Raw genomic sequence first — 21,237 nt, 5'->3', positions numbered from 1 at the left:
TTTGTTTTTCTATGCTTACCCTAGTCTCGACCACAGCAGATCAGAATACTAAACCTATATATAATTGGACCAAGATCCTCTCGATATTCCCCCCATTTTATTTTTGTGAGAAAATTGCCTCGACATTCTCCGCACTCGAAAATCTTCGCTTAGCTGAGCCGAATATCGAGGTGAACTCCGAGGCTTGCGCGCCGTCTTCGACAACTGGTGGTGAGCTCCCTCGTACCTCCTACTAGTGTGTGACACTCAGGAACTAGTCGCTCTCTGTAATTGTGTGTCTGAATCGGATTGGTTAGGTTTTGTCGAACTCGAGGTTTCTAATTGTGTGATTTTGCAAACACGGATTGATTAAAGTTTGGCTAACTAGTTCGTGATTCAATTTTGTAATTGTGTGAGTCTACAAACTCAGATTGATTAAGGTTTGTCAAACCAGTTTTTGATTCAAGTTTGTAATTGTGTGGTTTTACTATGATTGATATGCGATTCATTTCGGAGCAGGATATCAAAATGTGGTTCAAAAGCCGTGCTTTAAAACACAACATCCTGTCTAAAAGACAGGTAATTAGAAATCTAGTTTATTATTTCAGTTTCTTGACTTTAAGAAGTGTTTTTTTTTTTCTAATTAAAATATGAAATTCAGTGTTTTACAGGGGTATCATTGACTCCCAAGGAATATGCAGATACTTCAAAGGGCCTTCAACGCGAGAAAACTGCCAATAACTACTGTCAGTTTATGCTTGATTGATTGAAACCATATGTTTGCTTTGATAGAAACATATATATAGGAAATTTACAATCTTTTTTATATTCCTTTAGGTCCTGAGTGTGGAATCAGTCTGTTGGAATGTGCAATACGAAACCAGCAGACTGATATGATTGAGTTGTTGCTTAAGAATGGAGGTTTTTGTCCTTGCTCTATGCTTTTATTGTTTTCATTTTCATAGCTAGAAAATAATTAGAGTTTTCCATGATTCTACTGTTTTTCTTTTCAGCTGAAATTTTTCGAGATGATGACATTGGAAGAGGCATTGAGACAATGGATGCCTTAGTTAAGCTTGGTTATAAAGAAGTTGAAGGCGAGTTTCTGTACACTTCAAGCTCTATGGGGAGCTTCAACGTTTGGGCTACCTTTTCAGTCGAAAATCGTGGGATTGCTATATTTTATGGTGGCAAGAGTCGAATGAATGTCCAGGGCAAGGAACCAGATGTGTATTTCGCATGGGGCAAGGCTACTTTCAAACGGGAAGGATCTGTGTTACAGATCGAAGATGGATTGGAGAGTGAGTTAGAATAAATTTTGATTGTTCTGTTCTTCTATTACATACAGTTTGGTTATTTATTTATTTACCTTTTATAGCTTTCTTGCTGGAACCAGCAGAACCTCCATATTTGGGTAGCAAAGAGATATTTAACTGGTTTTGCAACCAGTTAAATGAGGTAATTCAATTTAAAACTCAGTAGTCTCACACTCCCAGTACACTTTAATTAGTTCTTTCGAACAATCTGAAGCTGTTGAACACTTTTACATTCAAATTTTGGTAGCTGAAAGTTCTTAGAGTCATGACTGAATGAAATTAACTGGTCAGGATGAGCTGATAATATCCTTATTAAATCTGGAAAAACATTTTCCTCTTAAAATTAATGTCATGGGTAATTTTGTTCCTTTTGGTACTACTACTCATGGTATTGAGAAGGTCATTTCTCATCACATTGACAAAGCCCTTGATGAATCAATTTGTTTTGTTATTAGAATATTCAGATGGTCTTTATGTCTCTTTAGATTGAGTGTATAGGCTGCAGGGGGCACTTTACTCAATGATACGTTTTGTGTGGGATTCGACTTGTGATATTTTATGCAACAATCTGTCTATCTGTGGGAAATTATTAAGTCCACTTTTGACTTGCTGCATTTTCACAATTCACCACCTGATAGTGCATCAGCATTCAGTGATAGAATCCGGTTGGAAAACATGACCTTTTGAAATCTAGGCAATTCAATTTAAAACTCAGTAGTCTCACACTCTCACTGCATTAATCGAAGTTTTGATTATACATTTTGGAAGCTGAAAGTTCTTTGGGTCATTTCTTTTGTAATTCTGAAAAAGATATTGGCTTTTAAAATTTGATAGTTGGATAGGCTTTATACCAATTTGGTGGGATGATGTATATTTAAAGTAACAATCTCAATCTGTTACAAATCATTGAATCTACTTTTATCATGGCAAAGTCATCAACATCTAATTACTGGGTGGGAAAATCTAGGTCGATTCTAAATACTCATCAGATGTGTTTTCTATGACCAATATTCGTATTAAAAACTATTTCCTAAACTGAAATTATATGAGTTTACATAACTCAAATTAGCAGAGCAAGATCAGGTGCAAATATCAACTGGGGATCTCTATTAGAAACTGATCATGGTGATTAGTCATTAGTGATACTGTTACACTTACAGAAAGGAATGGTGATTAGTGAGTTTTCACTAATAGAGAGTGGAATGGTGATTATATGCTTCTTATATGTCGTCTTTTGTTTGTTTGAATATTTCAGGCTATTGGTTTGGGTTCTGTGGTGGATGATGGCTTTGATCTCTCGGATATAGAGATGGCACTCAAAGCTTCACTGGACCATTTTGGACAGCCATCTTCACAGCCTTCATTGGTGATTAGTGACTTCTCACTAATAGAGAGAGGAATGGTGATTATAATCTTCTTACACGTCATCTTTTGTTTGTTTGAATGTTTCAGGCTATTGGTTTGGGTTCTGTGGTGGATGATGGCTTTGATCCCTCTGATATAGAGATGGCACTCAAAGCTTCATTGGACCATTTTGGACAGACATCTTTACAGCCTTCTGCACCACCTTTGCCCGAAGATGACTGCACCATTTGTTTTGGTCATAGAGTTGACACTGCCTTTGTTCCCTGCGGTCATCTTATTTGCTCACCATGTGCAGAAAAGATTCAGCATCAGAACATGCGGTGTCCCTTCTGCCGTGAGGTGGTGAAGAACTTTGCAATTCCTAGGATTTGATTGCGAAAGGAAGATAGCTTTTGATGGGAAGGTACCTTGGCTTTTCATTAGACATATTTGTAGCTGTTTCTTAAGTAGTTAAACCTAAGACCATGATCAATGTAAATACATCAGTTAAAGCTTAATTTGATCACATGGTATTATTACACTAAATAGGTGATTTAAGATCTGAGCAGCTGTGCATCGAATTACAAGTTTGAGTATGAATACTCATATGCAGACATTAAAAATTTAAATGCTATCAATCCTAGCCCCTGAGCTTCAATTCTCTCCAGAACCCTAAATTAAAGATCGTGTTCACATAATTCTATTATATATTGATTGTGTATCATAATTCTGAAAACCCTTTCACAGTGCGTAGTGCTTACTAGACTCTAGCATAATTGCTTTTGTTTGCACATAATTTGGGATGGAGAGCTTGAAATGTAATAGAACATTGTCATACATTTTCACTGTTAAGTAGGGGTGGTTTTGGCATTTGTCCATCATTTAAGTTTATGCTCCATACCATCATAGTAAGATTAGCCTCTCATTCATGCTCTTTTGGTTGAGCACGAGATGGATGCAGAACCCATTACTGTGCCTGTGTATCAGTTTTTTCTCTTCTTTTTCTTTGGCTTCTTCCCAGTGAATTGTGTTTGGCTAGCTAGTCTGAAAAGGTTTGCTCATTATAGTTGCATTGCTACGCTATTTTTCATTTTCTCACTACAGGATAGTTATTTCTGTTAATGGTTACTAGTTTGAAACAAATGGTCACCACCAAGGTTTACTGTTTTACTGATCAAGCATTTGAACACTTTGAACCGTCTGATACCCACTTAAAATGCTAGTCATTCCTGTCCTGACTCATATGAAAAAGCTTGAGACATGAGAGCATTTCACACTTCAGAAACGAATTTGAGAACCTTCCCTTCATTCCCTTTTTCCTATGCTTGGGTTTTGAGAAAGAAAACCAGCAGTGCCAAAACTTCCTTCTACTTAAAAGTTGGGATTTTTAATAGGTGATGATGGAAAGTGTGCAATATTTGGAGCAGACTAATCTCAGAAAAGCATGCAAGAGTTTGCATTCTTAGGGGTCTCCCTCCTTGCAGTCTTAAGAATTGGACCATGAGGAGCAATTTGAACAAGGGGGTTTCAGGTTTAGGACAACCCTAAAGGGGAAATTGCAACAACCCATGTCTCAAATGCAAGTGATAAGAATACGCTGTTCATCATTGTCTTTCTGGGATGGGAGGGTTCAGTATGGAACTCTTAAGGTCTTCGTTATGCATCCAGTACGCCTAATAGATTAAGATTTCCTAGGTTATGCAAAAAGCTTTTCTATTTTTATTGAGACAAGCTATGGTACCTACCATTATGAGAACAAAAATTTGAACAAAAATTTACAAGTATTTGAACCAAAATTACAACATTGAGAACAAAAGTTATCATATTCATTTACACTATTTACAATATTGAGAACAAAAATTACAACATTGACAACGAATTTGTTCAAAACTTGTAAAAGTGTCGTAAGAGGTGTAATTAGCATTATTAGAACAAAAGATTACACAAAGTATGACTCAAATTACAATTTTGAGAACAAAATTGTTCTCACTTTGTAAGTGTGGGTATGGGATACATACCAGCACACTAGAATTTCCCATTTTGATTTTATTTTATGGAATTTGAGTTATAACTATGATATACATCTTTGTGTTGAAATTTCATTTTGAATGCTCTAAAATGCGTGATACTCGAAATTAACCAGGGAAAGTTCCTGTTTCAGGTTCGAAGAAAGAAAGGAAATATTTGGGATAGATGGAAAAGAGAGACGAGGTGCAGATGGATCAAGCAGCATTTTGGAGGAAGCTGTATTTTGCTATTGATGATGATGAATTTGTTTGGTGTTGACTGTGGAGATTTACTGCATTTGGATTTTATTGAAATAGGTACTCTTCCAGATTAAAATGAGAGTTGGGTTTGAATTCCAACCCTCTTGATTGATGAGAGAGCGAGCATACGCTTCTAACTGGTTGTAGTATTTTGGTAGATTAAAGTTAGAATGCTACTAAGAAGCATGATGATTAGCACGGAAAATATGAGATGTATAAGAACCACAGCTATAATGTGACATGTATAAGAGCCACAGCTATAATATGACGTATATAAGAACCACAGCTATAAGCATTTCTTTCTTTTTTTGGAAATAAAGGTTGCTTAGTAGATCATTAAGATATGAGCTGGTTATTAACAATAGAAAGAAAAAATGTGCAGAACTGGAATGTTTTATTCCATTTCTTCACACTTGAATGCATATTGATTTGTTAATGTCAACAAGAACCCTGTTTTCTCACTTCCTCGCTTTCTCATTCTCAGTGAAAAAGTGCTTGCCTTGTTGTGTGCCTAGTACTTTTGTTAATTCTATTTTCATTCCCTCCTGTTTCTCTGCAATCAATTAATACATTCGGATTGTTTATTGCTGAACTGATATTGTAAGCGCTTTTCATCTTCTTGTGCTCTTGACTCTCTTCAAATCCAATGGGGGGTTTTATCGGTTGCCAAGGGAGATATTGGTATGAGTAAGGGGGAAAGCTTTTCCAATCTGGTTGGCATGGATATTGAATTACCGATTATGATGAATCTGGGAGAATTTTTTTTTTTTGGAAGGACTTTTAGAAGGAGGCATCATTTTAATTCTTCAACAAGTATGGCCTCATTAGTCACCAAATAAACTCGTACAATGACCCGTCGAAGAAGGGGAATGCAGAATGGCGATATGCTTCCGTCAAGTTTGGAAAGGTTACCCTCATTGGACCATGTTTTTGGGGCTGTTCTTTGAATGGTAAGGAGTATAATATGCTACTTAGGCATGCTTGGCTTCAAAACATGACATACTCAGCCAAACATCTATTGTTGGGGTAAACAAATTTAATTGCTAATTTGAATAAAACTAGATCTGATTCAGTACAAAACTACAAACTAGATGGTCCACTTTCCTAGCCAGGGTTTGATTTACATATACATTACCTAATGCAAACTAGGGTTGGACCCCGTAGTTCATTCTCATCGGTAAGATATTCTCTTCTCCACCCCATTGACACGAAATACTCACAAAAAAAAAAAAAAGATTGATGAAGATATATAAGAATTAGTACAAAAATTCAGCAATAAAAAGAGAATTGTTATAAAATGAAAGCAAAAGTGTTTCAGAAAAAGAGAGAGTTTGGACGCATGGAGATATGGTCTATCTATTCATCTCACCATGAGGGGGTTTATATAGGAGTACATGATGTATGCAAATGGACAACGTTTAATAGCAACGTCAATTACTCCTATTCACAATTCTATCAATCACTAATCTATAGTGAAAGGCATATATGACTCTCCATCTATTTACATGATATTAGCCATAACTATTTACAACACTCCCCCTTGGATATTTCATGTCAATAGTGTTGCCTAGGCTGAGCGCTTCTAAGTTGCCTCGTCAAAAAACCTTGCCAAGTAATAAAAACCCTGTGGGAGAAAAACAACCTTGGTCGAAGGAGAAAAAGAGCACAACGCGCGTGAATGTGGAGTAGTCGTATCACAACAGAGATATGTGAAGTCTTCTTATCAGCATCATATGTAGATAGTATGTCTACGAGAGGTATGCATTAGAGTTGCTACACCAAAACCTTGCCCGGTAAACCCAGTGGGAGAAAACCCGTGGTCGAAGGGAAAAGATGAGCAAATGCATATATGTCAAATCAAAGCATCTTCAGGATGCAGTAAGTGGGGTGACCATGCCAGAGATGTGCCTCGTCAAAACCTTGCCAGGTAACAAAACCCAGTGGGAAAAAATAACCCTGGACGAAGGACGAAAAGAGTACACGATGGTCAAGTGGGTATGCTTCAGGATACTCCCCCTGATTTCGACTCCCCCTGAAAATTACATGTTAGGTAATTCAGATAGTTTACGTAGACCAATACCTTGAACATGCTTCTGGAATGTAGACTTTGGTAGTGACTTGGTAAAGAGGTCTGCACGATTGCCTTCAGATCGAATCTGTTTGACTTCAATCTTCTGATGCTCTTGTTGCTGCTGATTGAAGAAGAACTTCGGTGCAATATGTTTGGTGTTGTCTCCTTTGATGAAACCCGTCTTCATTTGCTCAATACAAGCAGCATTATCTTCGTGGATAGTGGTTGGTTCATCAGTAGTGGAATACAGTCCACATGTGCTTCGAACATGCTTTGTGATGGCTCTCAACCATATACATTCACGTACTGCTTCGTGAAGAGCTAGAATCTCAGCATGATTCGAAGAGGTAGCAACAAGAGTCTGTTTTGTAGACCTCCAAGAAATTGCAGTATTCCCAATAGTAAAGACATAACCAGTTTGGGAACGCGCCTTGTGTGGGTCTGATAGATAGCCTGCATCAGCATATCCAACAAGGCGAGCATCATTCTGAGGATCAAGGGGGTTTGGTCCATTTCTTGATGCATAGGGATAGAATAAGCCCATATCGGTCGTACCTCTAAGGTAGCGAAAAATGTCTTTTATGCCATTCCAGTGGCGGCGTGTTGGCGCAGAGCTATATCTAGCTAACAAGTTCACAGAGAATGAAATGTCTGGTCTAGTGCATTGAGCCAAGTACAATAATGCGCCTATTGCACTTAGATATGGGACTTCTGGTGCCAATATCTCTTCGTTATCATCTGCAGGACGAAACGGATCTCTCTTAGGATCTAGACTTCGAACAACCATGGGAGTGCTTGAGGGCTTTACTTTATCCTCATTAAATCGTCTTAACATCTTCTGGATGTAGTTTGATTGATGAAGCAGAATGCCATCAGCACGGTGCTCGAGCTCCAGGCCAAGGCAGTAATTCGTTCTCCCAAGATCTTTCATCTCAAATTCAGACTTCAGGTGCTTTGCGGTTTCTTTGATCTCTTCAGGAGTACCAATCAGATTCATGTCATCGACATAGACCGCCACAATTGCAAATCCAGAACTTGTTTTCTTAATAAACACGCATGGGCATAGTTCATTGTTTACATATCCCATCCCGATCAAATATTCACTTAGACGGTTATACCACATCCATCCGGATTGTTTTAATCCATAAAGTGAACGCCTCAAACGAATGGAGAGCGTGTTCCGTGGTCTAGAACTATTTGCACCGGGTATCTTAAGTCCTTCAGGAACTTTCATGTATATCTCTGTATCAAGATCCCCATAGAGATAAGCTGTGACCACATCCATTAGCTGCATACTCAGTTTTTCGGAAACTACCAAACTGATAAGGTAGCGGAACGTTATGACGTCCATTACGGGAGAATATGTCTCCTCGTAATCAATCCCAGGGCGTTGAGAAAATCCTTGCGCCACTAGACGAGCCTTGTATCTCACAATCTCGTTTTTCTCATTACGCTTCCTTACAAATACCCATTTAAATCCTACAGGTTTAACATGGGGAGGTGTGGGGACTACAGGCCCAAACACCTTTCTCTTTGTCAAGGAATCTAATTCGACCTGGATTGCTTCTTTCCATTTTGGCCAGTCATCTCTACGTTGACATTCATCAACGGAGCGAGGTTCGATGTCATCGCTATTTATAATTTCAGTAGCTACTGCGAATACAAATATATCATCGATGATAATCTCATTCCGATTCCAGATCTCACTTAAGCATGCATAATTTACCGAGATTTCTCTATTCTCGGGAGTGGGTTCAGACGTTGGAGCGTCCCCCAACGTCGTCTCTTCTAGGACGGACCCATAATCCGGAATTGTCTCGTGAGATGGATCAGTTGAGATCGCGATGTCTAGTGGATTGGTTTGTGCCAGTTTTACCCTCTTCCGGGGATAAGAATCCTTCGAACCTAGTGGTCTTCCTCGCTTCTGGGCAGGGACATATGACTGGTTAGCCACCATGGTCGTACCTCGTCCATCTGGGGCGACGTGTCCTACAGGGACATCTATCCTTGCAGGCATATTTGCAGCAGGTATATGTGATCTCGTCACTTTAGCTAGATCAGAGAAAGCGTCTGGCATATTTTGGGCTACCCTCTGTAGATCTAGAATTCTCCGCACTTCATTATCACATTGTACGGTTCGGGGATCAAGATGAGACACAGTGGGGACATTCCACGTCAATTCACGTCGTTCATCAGGAACGATAAAGTTCTTATCTCCCCCTAACGGCGGGAAGACTGTCTCATCAAAGTGACAATCCGCAAATCTAGCGGTAAAGAGATCGCCTGTCAAGGGCTCTAAAAAGCGTATAATGGATGGGGATTCATAACCGACATATATGCCCATCCTTCGTTGAGGACCCATTTTTGTACGTTGTGGTGGCGCAATTGGCACGAAAACTGCACACCCAAATACGCGTAAGTGCGAAACATCAGGTTCGTACCCAGTAACCAATTGTAACGCGGAATAAGGTTGGGTGGCAATGGGCCTCAGTCGGACCAACATAGCTGCATGCAAAATTGCATAGCCCCACGCAGATACTGGAAGCTTGGTGCGCATTACCAAGGTCCGTGCGATCATTTGTAATCTTTTAATGAACGCTTCTGCGAGACCATTCTGGGTATGAACATAGGGAACTGGATGCTCAACATTAATCCCAAGGGACATGCAATAATCATCAAATGATTTTGATGTAAACTCTCCAGCATTATCAAGTCTTATAGACTTTATTGGATAATCCGGGTGGTGAGCCCTTAATTTAATAATCTGGGCAAGGAGTTTAGCAAACGCAGCATTTCTTGTGGACAATAACGTAACATGTGACCACCTTGTCGATGCATCAACCAAAACCATGAAATATTTAAATGGTCCGCATGGTGGTTGGATAGGTCCACATATATCCCCTTGTATCCTTTGTAGGAAAAGGTTGGAGTCTTTTTCAGTCTTTGCATATGATGGTCTTACATTTAATTTTCCCAATGAGCATGCTTGGCATAATGTGTTACTATACACAAGATCCTTATTGGTAAGTGGATGCCCATGTGATGAATTTAGGATACGGCGCATCATACTTTGACCTGGGTGTCCCAAACGGTCATGCCAAAGTAAGTAGTTGCTCGAATTGGTTAGCTTCTGGCTAGTTATGTGATTTGCCTCAATTGATCTTATGGTAGTCATGTAGAGACCACTCGAAAGGCATTTTAGCTTCTCCAATGTACGCTTCCGGCCGTACAAATTGGAGGTTATGCAAAGATATTCCACTCCTTTTTCCTCAGTGGTTTCAACGTGATAACCGTTGGCTCGAATATCCTTAAAACTCAATAACGTTCTTCTGGAACGTGGAGAATATAAGGCCTCATTAATGGTAAATTCAGTACCATTGGACAACATGAAATGGGCTTTGCCATGGCCCTCTATTAGGTTGGATTGACCTGATATAGTTGTCACAGAGGTATGAGTAGGCAATAAGTTTGCAAAATACTTCCTATCTCGGAGTATGGTGTGCGTAGTAGCACTATCAGCCAGACAACAAACTTCCCCACAAGACATGCCTATTCATAAATTTAATTCAATGGATCACATGTATGAAAATAAATAACTTTATTGAATTAAACATCCAAGCATAACCAACTTATAAAACCAATATCCCAAAAATCACCAAAGATAATCCAAAGGAAATATAAACCATTATTCATAACAATAATATAGATATGGCACAAGTGCCTATTATGTCCATGTTCTCTAGTTTTCAATCCTCGATGTACTCATTGGCTGCTTGGAAATCAGTAATCTCCAAGGTGGTATCCATAGGAACTGACCCTTCTACAAGGTTGGCCTCTCGAGTTCCGCGTCTGGCGTGATACTCTCCTATCTCTTCATTTGTTGCACGGCAGGTGCGAGACCAATGGTCAGTGCCTCCACATCTATAACATAGATTATGCTGATTCTGAGGGTGACGGGCCGGGCCAACATTCTCTCTAATTTGAGCTTGTTGGACCTGGGCATTTCTGTTTCCACCACGTGGGCCTTGTCCACGTCCTCCTCGACCCCTTGGGCGATTACCTCGGTGGTCACGGTCATATGGGGCATTTCTGGGCCCATTTCTCCTTCCATGTCTCGGACGTTCAGGCCTCATTCCCCTTCCACGACCCCGGTTTCTCCTTGCGCGATTATTTTCGCGATGGGCAATAGCATTTGCTTCAGGCAAAGGAACTGCTCTGGTACCGGTGGGCCTTGCTTGATCATTCCTCAAAAGTAGGTCGTTGTTCTTTTCAGCGAGCAACAGGACGGTGACCAATTCTGAGAATCTAGCAAAGTTTCTCTCCCTGTATTGTTGCTGCAGGACCATACAGGAAGGAGGGAAGGTGGAGAAAGTTTTCTCCAATAGATCAGCTTCTGTGAGCTCTTCTCCACAGAATTTTAGGAGTGACCGAATCCTACAGATTTCAGAGTTATACTCATTGACAGTCTTGAAATCCTGGAAACGTATGTTCTGCCAGTCGTGCCTTGCTTCTGGCAAGTAGATAGTCCTCTGATGGTTGAATCGCTCTTCTAGAGCCACCCACAGGGACCGTGGGTCCTCTTCAGCTAAATATTCCACCTTGAGTGCTTCCTCCATATGTTTCCTGATGAAAATCATAGCCCTTGCCTTCATATCTTCAGGGGCGATGTTGTCAGCATTAATCGTTGATCTCATCTTATTTGCAGTTAAATGGAGCTTGACATCCTGGGTCCATTTGAGGTAGTTCCTTCCGGAAACTTCCAAAGCAACAAAGTCAAGCTTGTTGAGATTTGACATTCTCTACAAGGATTCAAAGGATAATTGTTAGTGCTATGGGTAATAATTTCCACAAGCAATCAATAAGAACTTCAGGTTCTATAACATGGTATGAAAATTAGGATTTAAACATGTACATGTTGAATTAATGAATGAAACTTCAAGTTCCTTATACGACATTATCGAAATTACAGATTCGATATTCATGAAACGTTATTTCTCAACCCTTTTGGTAACTCCAATTAAATACGACCAGGTAAGAGTATGAGGTTTGGGTGGAGCGAGGCTCTCTTAAGTACACAGCCTCATTGTATCTTGCCTAGACATCGCATCGAATTGGGTGCGCCTACTTGGAAAGATTCATAACCTTTCAATGTTATCGAAACTACGGGTTCGATACGTGTGAACTTCTGGTTCAATATTTATGTATGATTTTTGGTTCAATATTTATGTGTGAACTTCTGGTTCATTAATTACCTGCATTCTATTCATATATATTCTAGTGCAAGGAAAATTTTTTTAAGCCACTAAAATATTTATATAATTAATATGAGCAAATAGATAAGCAAGTAACACCACAAAATCATTATAGTAATAAACGCAATATACGTTATTAAAATGAATAATGAAATAAGAAAGAATAAATTATGAATTGATTGTGGTAATGAGCATAAATTACTATAGTAATTGCTTTGGATAGAAATCAATCAAAATCAACGCACGGATTAATCAATCACCAATTAATTGGCCTCAAATCTGCTTCTGGCAGAATTAATACTAAATAATGTTAATACATACTAACTTTCCATAGTGGTATAGCGGATAACATGTTGAGTTGGCACCTATTTTTAGCTGGGTTCGAATCCTAGCAACTGCACAATCTGTTTTTTTTTTTCTTGTTGAATTACTACAGATATATAGTTTTACTACAGATATATAGTTGCAGTCCATAAATTTTTCACTTTTCTTTTCCAATCAAATAATCCCAAACACATGAACACCATAAATTTTTCTCTTTTCTTTTCCAATCAAACAATCCCAAACACATGAATAAATATATACAAATACGTATACCAAGTAAATAAATCATGTAGGATTTGCTAGGGTTCATGCATTTTGGTGATTTTTCATATTCAATCAATAGGCACAATAAGCAAGAAGAATGAATATAAAATTAGGTTTTGGAAAACATTACTTGAAGACGGATGGATGAATCTTCAGCTTATGTGTGCAGAACTGAGAAGGTTGTCTTTTCAGCCAATCCAAGAACTATTCGCCTCTTCTGAACAGCTCCCACTTCGAATGATGTACAGGTCTCAAAACAACTCCGGTAGAGCTGAAATTTGGAGGGCAGATAGAAGAGGCAGAGACGAACAACTTTGATGAAGGAAAGATTTTGATCTGAGGTCTAGATCAAGAGGTTTCGGGGCGTGCAAACAGGCTGCAGCAGGGGGGTTGTTTTTTTTTTTCTTTGGCTAGAGCTTGGGTGAGCTTCGTGCTGATAACGTGTTATAAAATGAAAGCAAAAGTGTTTCAGAAAAAGAGAGAGTTTGGACGCATGGAGATATGGTCTATCTATTCATCTCACCATGAGGGGGTTTATATAGGAGTACATGATGTATGCAAATGGACAACGTTTAATAGCAACGTCAATTACTCCTATTCACAATTCTATCAATCACTAATCTATAGTGAAAGGCATATATGACTCTCCATCTATTTACATGATATTAGCCATAACTATTTACAACAAGAATAACTTACTGATGAGAATGAACCAAGGGGTCAACAAAAGGTTGATTTGGGAGAATCTGGAATTAATGGAACGGAAAGGAGGGGAAGACGAAGAATTGGGAGGGAGGAAAGAGACGGCGTTTGTTCTACCTAGAAATTTTAAGTCAGCTAGAACATGCACTTGGTGGGATATTGAAATTTTAGAGCCTTTCTTGGAGCAAGCTGGTGTGGGAAGAAAAAAATCACACATGTTAGTTCAAGAATGGATGGTCGTATAAGTGACGTGGTGGGGATGCCCTATATAAGAATTTCTCTAGGATTGCTTCTTCACACGGCCACGTCTGCATTTAAGTTTACTTTTCAATTAAATCTACAAATAATTCAGAAATTCAAAAAAAATTATTGAAAAATGTTGTGAACTCGTGACATCTCTATTTTCCACTTCTGACCTCGAAAATAAAATTCAAGCAACTTTAAAACTTCATTCTAACATTCCACACGTACTAAGTGAGTTGAGAAGTTTTGGAAATGTCATATTCCAGATAAATTGTGGTCTACAATAAGCATTTTTATATGGATTTGCCGTGACTTGGCTAAACCACCAAATTTGCTCACCCAAGGAACAATTTTAATTAAGAGACTATGAGGAACAAATGCATCTCAACCACATGTATTAAATATAAAAGTAGAAATTATAACAACTTAAAACTATGCACTTATTTTTAGCTGTCAGATTCACTTGTCCCGTTCCTTAAAAATTGCATCTCTTAGTTGAGCCGGCCTTGCTAAACCACATGCAAAACCTAAATGTCCTTGCCAACTTTTTTTTTCTTTGCTTGCATGATAGAGTGCAAGAGCTGGAAATGAGACACACCGTTAACCCTAATCCCAGCCCAATTGGGAATTTTTTTGGAAAACATCTTTATGAATCAGTTTTCTTTTAAAATTTCTAAAGAAGATATAATTTTCTCTTTCAACGTGCCATTAAAAAATTTACTATATCTTTCCAAAAAAAAAAAAAATCCTTTGAAATCTCCATGAGATTTGCTTTCCACTATTTGTTGTTACAAACGTAAACCACATACAAGGAGTCCAAATCGCACAAGGATCCCAAATAAGACAAGGATTCCAAGCAAGACCCGGCAAAACCTTAACCCTAGTAGACCAAGGAGTGATGAGCACGACCCTATATATGCAAGCCCTACGCATAAACTGATCGATCGGGTAAATTTCCCTGCAATTGCACTATGTCAAACACCAATGATCGTTCGTGGTCCGATATGCCAATTGAAATCTTAACCTCAGTTGCTGAACGTCTCTCACCTACACCAATCACTGCTGATATCAATCTTTTTCACTTTGGTTCCGTCAGCAAAAATTGGAGACAATCTAGCTTTCGTGCAGGAGTTCGACGTCGTTCAAGTATGCCATGGCTAATTAACGGCGAATACGAGTTGTTTTGCAATGGAAACTTACCAGCATTGAAGTGTCAGTTCTCCGATTTCTGGTGCAAACAAATTTTATACTCCTATGCAGAAGTCTTACCGAAAAAATTGGAGAGAGACCCCACTGCACATGCTTCAAAAAATGGGTGGTTGCTTTTGTCGACGGATGAGTGTATTAATCCTATTTTGGCTCGTACCTCATTCTTTTTTTTTAATCCTTTTCGTGAGAAGATGGCGATCATCGAGTTACCTGAAAATTTGAATTTTACACTCAATCAGGAAATAGTAGCATCAACGTTCACAACAAATCCAACTTGTCCCAGTGATTGTCATATCTTTGTAGCGTGTGGTAGATCATCTAACCCACGAAAAATTTGCAGCATATATACTTGTAATCTGCAAGAGGGCAAATGGAAAGATCAGGATATACACTGTGACATGGAACTATTTGATGTGGCATATATGGACGGAGCTTTCTATTGCGTTTTTTCAGACGGGATTTCGATCGTATTGCATGTCTTCACATTTAGAAGACGGAGCTTTCTGTCGCGTCTTAAGAAAGCCATTGGACAAGCTGATGATGTTAAACAAAGTGAGCCATTCGTTATCTCCTCCTCCTCCTCTTCCTTAAGAAAGAAGGAGAATGATGATCTCTACTTAGTTGAGGCTGATGGGGATCTCTTATTAGCAATTTGTTCTCTTGATGACACTAGCAGTTATTGTCACATATTCCGGTTGGATCCGTCAAGTAAAAAATGGAATCGAATTAGAAACTTGCGAAATCGAGTAATGATTTTGTCTAGCGATGGTGTTGGATCGGTTGTAGTTCCTGCGGTGCGAGATGCTAAAGAATTTGCAAACACGATCTTTGTTTATCGAGACTCAAAGCATGAGCATTATATCTGCAAAAGTACTGAAGCCACTTGGATATTTGACAAAGTGCATCATTTAAATCCTCCTGAAGCAGGCAGTGCTCTCATTGAACCCCCTGACTTATGGCATTAGTCGATCAGCTAACCAATCCTAAAGAATTTGCTGCATATGTTATGCTCATCAATAATCGATGTAATCTATTTTTATTTTATTTTATTTTGTCTGATTACTAAGAATTAGTTATAGTTTATTCTCCAATTAAGTTGTAGGGTACGTTATTTTGAATTTCATGCCAAAGGTGGTTTTAAATTCTCTCATATACATTTTTGTAATAACTTTGTACAGACAACGTAGTGAATTGTATTCTATGCAGAATACAACAAGCTAACTAATATACAGACAACGGAGTGAATTGTATTCTATCTGTTAAAAATTGAGCTTGGATCTTACTAACCACCTCAGGATGAACCACCAAAGAAAACTTGAACACCTTGTCCACCAATGGCCGCTGTTAAGCAATGGAATCCACACGACTCCAGTTCTGCAGTTACTTTATCAACAACTGTTGCTGATAGCACTGATCATATGCTTAAGGGAAATACTATAGACAACATCATAATTCAAGATGGTTAAAATCAAGGCATGAGTAAATGTGCTGAAGAATTTAGGCAAACATTTATGTTAAGATAAAAGCACATGAAAGAGAAAAGATTGAGGAGCATGGTAACTGAAATAAAAGGAATCATGAAAACGATACAGGTTGGCAATAGTGTGAGAACAGAACCTCCACCACGAGCTCCTGTCAACTTGAAAGCCAACTTGTATTTGAGTGTAGTTCGAAGAATGGTTTCGATTGAAGCATGGCTGACCCCCATGCATTGGAGCAAACCTTGGTTCATTTCCATCAGCTCTTCTATTTTCGCATCCTTCTCGGTTACAGAGATTTCATCAGGGGCCTCTAATTGGATGATGGTAGCCAATTCTGCGCTGATAGAATCAACTGCATTAAACACAGAAGCCATAGCATCTGGATGCCTTAATGTCCTCTCTGTAACACCAGCAACTAAGGCCTCTGTGTTCCTTCCAACTTTTGTGTTAGTAATGAGCATTTTGAGTGGCATGTTTGATTTGAGGCGTGTCAAACTGCCTGATCTAAACTTGATCATATTCCCTCTTTCAGGAACAAAGTCCAGACAGATAAGGAAGCTAAATATCTCAAAAGATATCTCAACAGATGATAACATCTTTTCGCCTATTCCTTTATTCATCAACTGGTCTCTATTCCATGATTAATTAGATGGTGTTCCCTCATACAAAAAAGTATTGTGCATATTCCAATACTTCTTAAATTACTCCAGTCCCAATCTGCATCATCTTAACTTTAATGATTCAATAGTTCTACATTAGACATGATCAGTTTAGTATGAGAAATTCCATGACTCCTATAGTGATATACTTTACTCTACTCCTCTCATCCTACTTGTACTTTATCTAAACAATGTCCAAAAAAGTGCAGCCTTTAGCAACAACGACCTAATCATCACGAATTTTAACCAATAGTATACTTGTATTAGGAAAAGGATCAGACTTGGAATCAGTATTTACACCCAAAGTAACAACCCATAGCAAAATAATAGAAGAAGAGAAGGAGAGCCAGGCATCTCAGTAGAACAAGAAGATGTTGAGAATATTATGTAATTAGTTGAGAATATTATGTAATTAAGAATAGATTTCTTGTATCTTTAGGAAATCATGTACAGGAGGATTATGACTTTATCTGTATCCCTAGATTATAGGAATTCCTTGTTAATCAAGGTTGTATATCTGTATATATTAGTGATTATCAATAGAAGGGAAACCAATTCAGTCACAATCATAATTCTTTTATGGTATCAGAGCAGGCAACGTCCTGACTCTTCTTTCTTCTGCAAAATTCTTTTGCAGCCTTTATCCTTCTACGTTTTCCCTAACTCTTCATGGCTGGAGACGATATCTTTTCTGAAACTCCCAATGGTGGCAGCGGCACCAGCGGCACCTCTTCTGATGAATCTGCAAATCCGCTATTCCTCCATCATTCAGACCATCCCGGTCTCATCCTTCTCTCTAAGAAATTGACAGGAGACAATTACAACTCATGGTGTCGCACCATGAGGATCTCCTTAAGTGCAAAGAATAAGACCGGATTCATCACTGGTGCAATCAAAGAACCATCTGCAATCAAGAAACCAGAGGAGCATGCTCTATGGCAGCGATGCAACAACATGGTCTTGTCCTGGATTCTCAATTCTCTTGAACCAAACCTTGCTGATTCGGTCCTCTCCTGCACAACACCTCATGCAATTTGGGAAGACTTCAGGGAACGCTTCGCCTTGGGAAACGCCCCACGTTTCTTCCAAGTTCAAAGAGACATCTACAAGATTGAACAAGGCCAATTATCAATCGCTGCTTATTATACCAAGTTGAAAGCACTTTGGGATGAACTTGCCTCATACAATACAATGGAGAATTATACTTGTGGGGCATATAATGACCGCACCAAACTCATGCAATTCTTTATGGGCTTGAATGAATCGTATGCAGGTACTCGTGGTCAAATTTTGCTAATGAATCCATTACTTTCTGTGAGACAGGCCTATGCTTCAGTAACTCAGGAAGAGAAGCAGCGAGAACTTGGTGTTGCTGCCCTTGCTCCATCCAATGCAGCAGCAATGGCCATTCGTAACAATCCCAGGCCAGGATTGATACCTCGTTACAATCTTGGCAATCAAGGCAGCAGTTCTCGCAATCGCACTCCAATTCAATGCACCTATTGTAACAAATTTTATCATACTGAGGAGACTTGTCATAGGAAACATGGCTTTCCACCTGGTCATCGGCTCTATAAACGCAATCCACAACAAGGAAATCGACCTCCACCACACAATGATGCCTCTGCTAAACATGTTGATTGCACACCTTCATTTAAGGAGCTGCAAGTGACACTTCTCAACTTGACTGAAGATCAATACACTCAGGTTATTGCTGCATTGAATCCGAAGCCACCAACTCCTCAGGCTAATGCCGCTTCTGCTACAGAGTTTGCTTCAGGTTTGTCTATGGTGGATCCTAATCGATGGATAATCGATAGTGGAGCAACTCACCACATTATTAATGCACCACATCTTTTTACTAGCCACAAGAATGCGTCTTTTCCTTCTGTTTCTTTGCCTAGTGGAGCCAAGGCAAACATCACTATGAAAGGGTCAATTACTATTAATAATGCAGTTTTGCGGGATGTGCTTTGTGTTCCCTCATTCGATGTCAATTTGATGTCTGTTGGACGCACTATAGTAACCTTTTTCCCTTCTTAGTGTATTTTGCAAGATTTGGCTACGAGGATGATGATTGGTGTGGGTAAGCGATGTGGAAATTTATACTATCTTGTGGCGTTGTCTTCCTCCATTCCTACCACACATCCCTTTGTCGGTCACATCACCATACCATCTGATCTCTGGCATCGCCGCTTGGGACACCCTTCTCCTGCTTGTTTACAATTTCTAGCCAAGAATTCTCTTTCTTTTGATTTTGATTCTAGTCATAAATGTACTGTTTGTCCTTTAGCTAAACACACCCGCCAACCTTTTCCTTCTAGTTCAATAAAAACTTCTCGATGTTTTTCCCTTATTCATTGTGATATTTGGGGACGTCATAAGACGCCTTCTCTTAATGGTGCTCATTATTTTTTTACTATAGTGGATGATTTTTCTCGTTTTACATGGGTGATCTCATGCATCACAAAAGTGAGACGCAGCGTTTACTTCGACATTTTTTTGCCTATGTTAAAACTCAATTTAATACCCATGTTCAGCAATTTTGTTCTGATAATGGTGCTGAATTCCTTTCTTTACGCAACTTCTTTCAAGATCAAGGAGTCATTTTTCAGCATTCTTGCGTTTACACACCTCAACAAAATGGTGTTGTTGAGCGCAAGCACCGACACCTCCTAGAAGTTGCTCGAGCTCTTCGTTTTCAATCTCATTTGCTTCTTCAATTTTGGGGTGAATGTCTTCTCACCGCTGCCTACACCATTAATAGGCTGCCCACTCTTTTACTTCACCAGAAAACTCCTTTTGAGGTACTTTATCATACACCTCATGATTATTCTCGAATGCGTGTTTTTGGCTATATCACTTTTGCCATTTCTGTCACTCCTTCCTCAAAATTTTCTCCACGTGCTCATAAATGCATTTTCCTTGGGTATCTGATTGGTCAGAAAGCATATAAGTTATACAATCTTGAAACCAAAAAGATTTTTACAAATCGTGATGTTATTTTTTTGGAGGATACTTTCCATTTTCAATCCTCTTCTCAAGGGATTTCGTCATCTTCTCCTCCTTCCTTCTCACTTCCTGTTCCTATCCTTGATAGCACCACCTCACACCTACCACCTCCACCACCTCCAGCTCTAGAACCTGCGTCGCCCAGGATTGATATCTCATTGCAATCCCAATCCAAGATTGATACCTCGTCGCAATCCCCGCCCAGGATTGATACCTCGTTACAATCCTCCAGCTCCCCTCCTTCCTCTCCTCTTTTGTTTGACACAGATACTACTGTCCTCCACCCTATTGACCAACCTGTTGTTCCTCTCGACCAACCTGCCATTGAACCTCCTCCTTTGGCCGACCACGATCCTATCCTTGCTCCGCGACGCTCACAACGCCCACATGTTCCTAATGTCCGTCTCAAGGACTACGTCTGCTCGCAAGTGATTTTGCCTCCACACCCTTTGTCATCTCCTCTGCCGAATCCTCTCAAAGGTACATGCTATCCTCTATGCAATTTCATCTCCTATCAGCGTTATTCACCGCTGCACCGATCCTATGTTGCTGCTATTAGTAGGGATGAGGAGTCTACCTCTTATGCTCAAGCTGCTTCTGATCCTAAATGGAAAACCGCCATGGATGCTGAGCTTGCCGCTCTTGTTGCCAATAATACTTGGACTCTTGTTCCTCTTCCTCCTGGCAAACGTCCTATTGCATGTAGGTGGGTATACCGGATTAAACGTCAGGCAGATGGTTCTATTGAGCGTTATAAAGCTTGTCTGGTGGCCAAGGGTTTTACACAGGCTATAGGCATTGATTACCATGATACCTTTTCCCCAATTGCCAAGATGATTATTGTCCGTTGTGTTCTTGCTCTTGCAGCCTGTCAGGCTTGGTCCCTTCACCAACTTGACATTAATAATGCCTTTCTTAATGGGGATCTCCATAAAGAGTTGTACATGTCACCTTCTCCTGGTCTTCGGCGACAGGGGGAGAATTATGTTTGTCGCCTCAACAAGTCCTTGTATGGTTTGAAACAGGCATCACGACAATGGTTTGCTAAATTTACTGAGGCGATACTTTCTGCTGGATTCACTCAATCAAAGGCTGACTATTCTCTCTTCATTCA

The 21,237-nt window shown here is 39.4% G+C and overlaps 3 protein-coding genes across 8 annotated transcripts; 1 reads left to right on the top strand and 2 right to left on the bottom strand.

Moving 5' to 3' along the window:
- The first annotated feature begins 91 nt into the window (after positions 1 to 91).
- LOC112192846 lies at positions 92 to 5,227 on the top strand. 6 transcript variants are annotated; one of them, XR_005807873.1, is made up of 9 exons: positions 92 to 210; positions 499 to 558; positions 641 to 725; positions 817 to 900; positions 993 to 1,280; positions 1,358 to 1,437; positions 2,551 to 2,697; positions 2,956 to 3,063; positions 4,801 to 5,227. XR_005807873.1 is itself a non-coding variant. In XM_040515929.1 (9 exons), the coding sequence occupies exons 3-9, from the start codon at positions 508 to 510 to the stop codon at positions 3,030 to 3,032; spliced, it is 984 nt and encodes a 327-aa protein (XP_040371863.1). In that variant the 5' UTR covers positions 115 to 210; positions 297 to 419; positions 499 to 507; the 3' UTR covers positions 3,033 to 3,050. The 6 variants fall into 6 exon arrangements, 5 of the variants coding, with proteins under 5 accessions (XP_040371864.1, XP_024188510.1, XP_040371865.1 ...); XM_040515929.1 differs by lacking the exon at positions 4,801 to 5,227 and adding an exon at positions 297 to 419 and having other exon boundaries at positions 115 to 210; positions 2,551 to 2,661; positions 2,748 to 3,050; XM_040515928.1 differs by lacking the exon at positions 4,801 to 5,227 and adding an exon at positions 297 to 391 and having other exon boundaries at positions 116 to 210; positions 2,551 to 2,661; positions 2,748 to 3,050.
- Positions 5,228 to 10,723: 5,496 nt separating this feature from the next.
- On the bottom strand, positions 10,724 to 12,953 carry LOC112193960. Its single transcript, XM_024334225.2, has 2 exons — positions 12,948 to 12,953; positions 10,724 to 11,776 (listed from the first exon to the last, which is right to left on the bottom strand). Exon 2 carries the CDS (start codon positions 11,771 to 11,773, stop codon positions 10,724 to 10,726), a length of 1,050 nt encoding a protein of 349 aa, XP_024189993.1. The 5' UTR covers positions 11,774 to 11,776; positions 12,948 to 12,953.
- Positions 12,954 to 16,250: 3,297 nt separating this feature from the next.
- LOC112193959 (mevalonate kinase-like) lies at positions 16,251 to 17,424 on the bottom strand. Its single transcript, XM_040515934.1, has 2 exons — positions 16,562 to 17,424; positions 16,251 to 16,381 (listed from the first exon to the last, which is right to left on the bottom strand). Exons 1-2 carry the CDS (start codon positions 17,070 to 17,072, stop codon positions 16,263 to 16,265), a joined length of 630 nt encoding a protein of 209 aa, XP_040371868.1. The 5' UTR covers positions 17,073 to 17,424; the 3' UTR covers positions 16,251 to 16,262.
- Between the last annotated feature and the right edge of the window lie 3,813 nt (positions 17,425 to 21,237).

The sequence above is a fragment of the Rosa chinensis genome, chromosome 3 (genome assembly GCF_002994745.2).
Source record: "Rosa chinensis cultivar Old Blush chromosome 3, RchiOBHm-V2, whole genome shotgun sequence".
Classification (NCBI taxonomy): Eukaryota; Viridiplantae; Streptophyta; class Magnoliopsida; order Rosales; family Rosaceae; genus Rosa; species Rosa chinensis.
Note: the sequence above shows the minus strand (reverse complement) of the source record. Positions and strands in the feature narration are given on the sequence as shown.

Coding starts and splice junctions, on each gene's coding strand:
- LOC112193960 (XM_024334225.2), bottom strand. CDS start 11,773: ATGTCAAATCTCAACAAGCTTGACTTTGTTGCTTTGGAAGTTTCCGGA.
- LOC112192846 (XM_024332742.2), top strand. CDS start 508: ATGTGGTTCAAAAGCCGTGCTTTAAAACACAACATCCTGTCTAAAAGA. Junction 901..992: donor GTTGTTGCTTAAGAATGGAG/GTTTTTGTCCTT, acceptor TTTTCTTTTCAG/CTGAAATTTTTCGAGATGAT. Junction 1,281..1,357: donor GATCGAAGATGGATTGGAGA/GTGAGTTAGAAT, acceptor TACCTTTTATAG/CTTTCTTGCTGGAACCAGCA.
- LOC112193959 (XM_040515934.1), bottom strand. CDS start 17,072: ATGAATAAAGGAATAGGCGAAAAGATGTTATCATCTGTTGAGATATCT. Junction 16,382..16,561: donor TCTCACACTATTGCCAACCT/GTATCGTTTTCA, acceptor GCATATGATCAG/TGCTATCAGCAACAGTTGTT.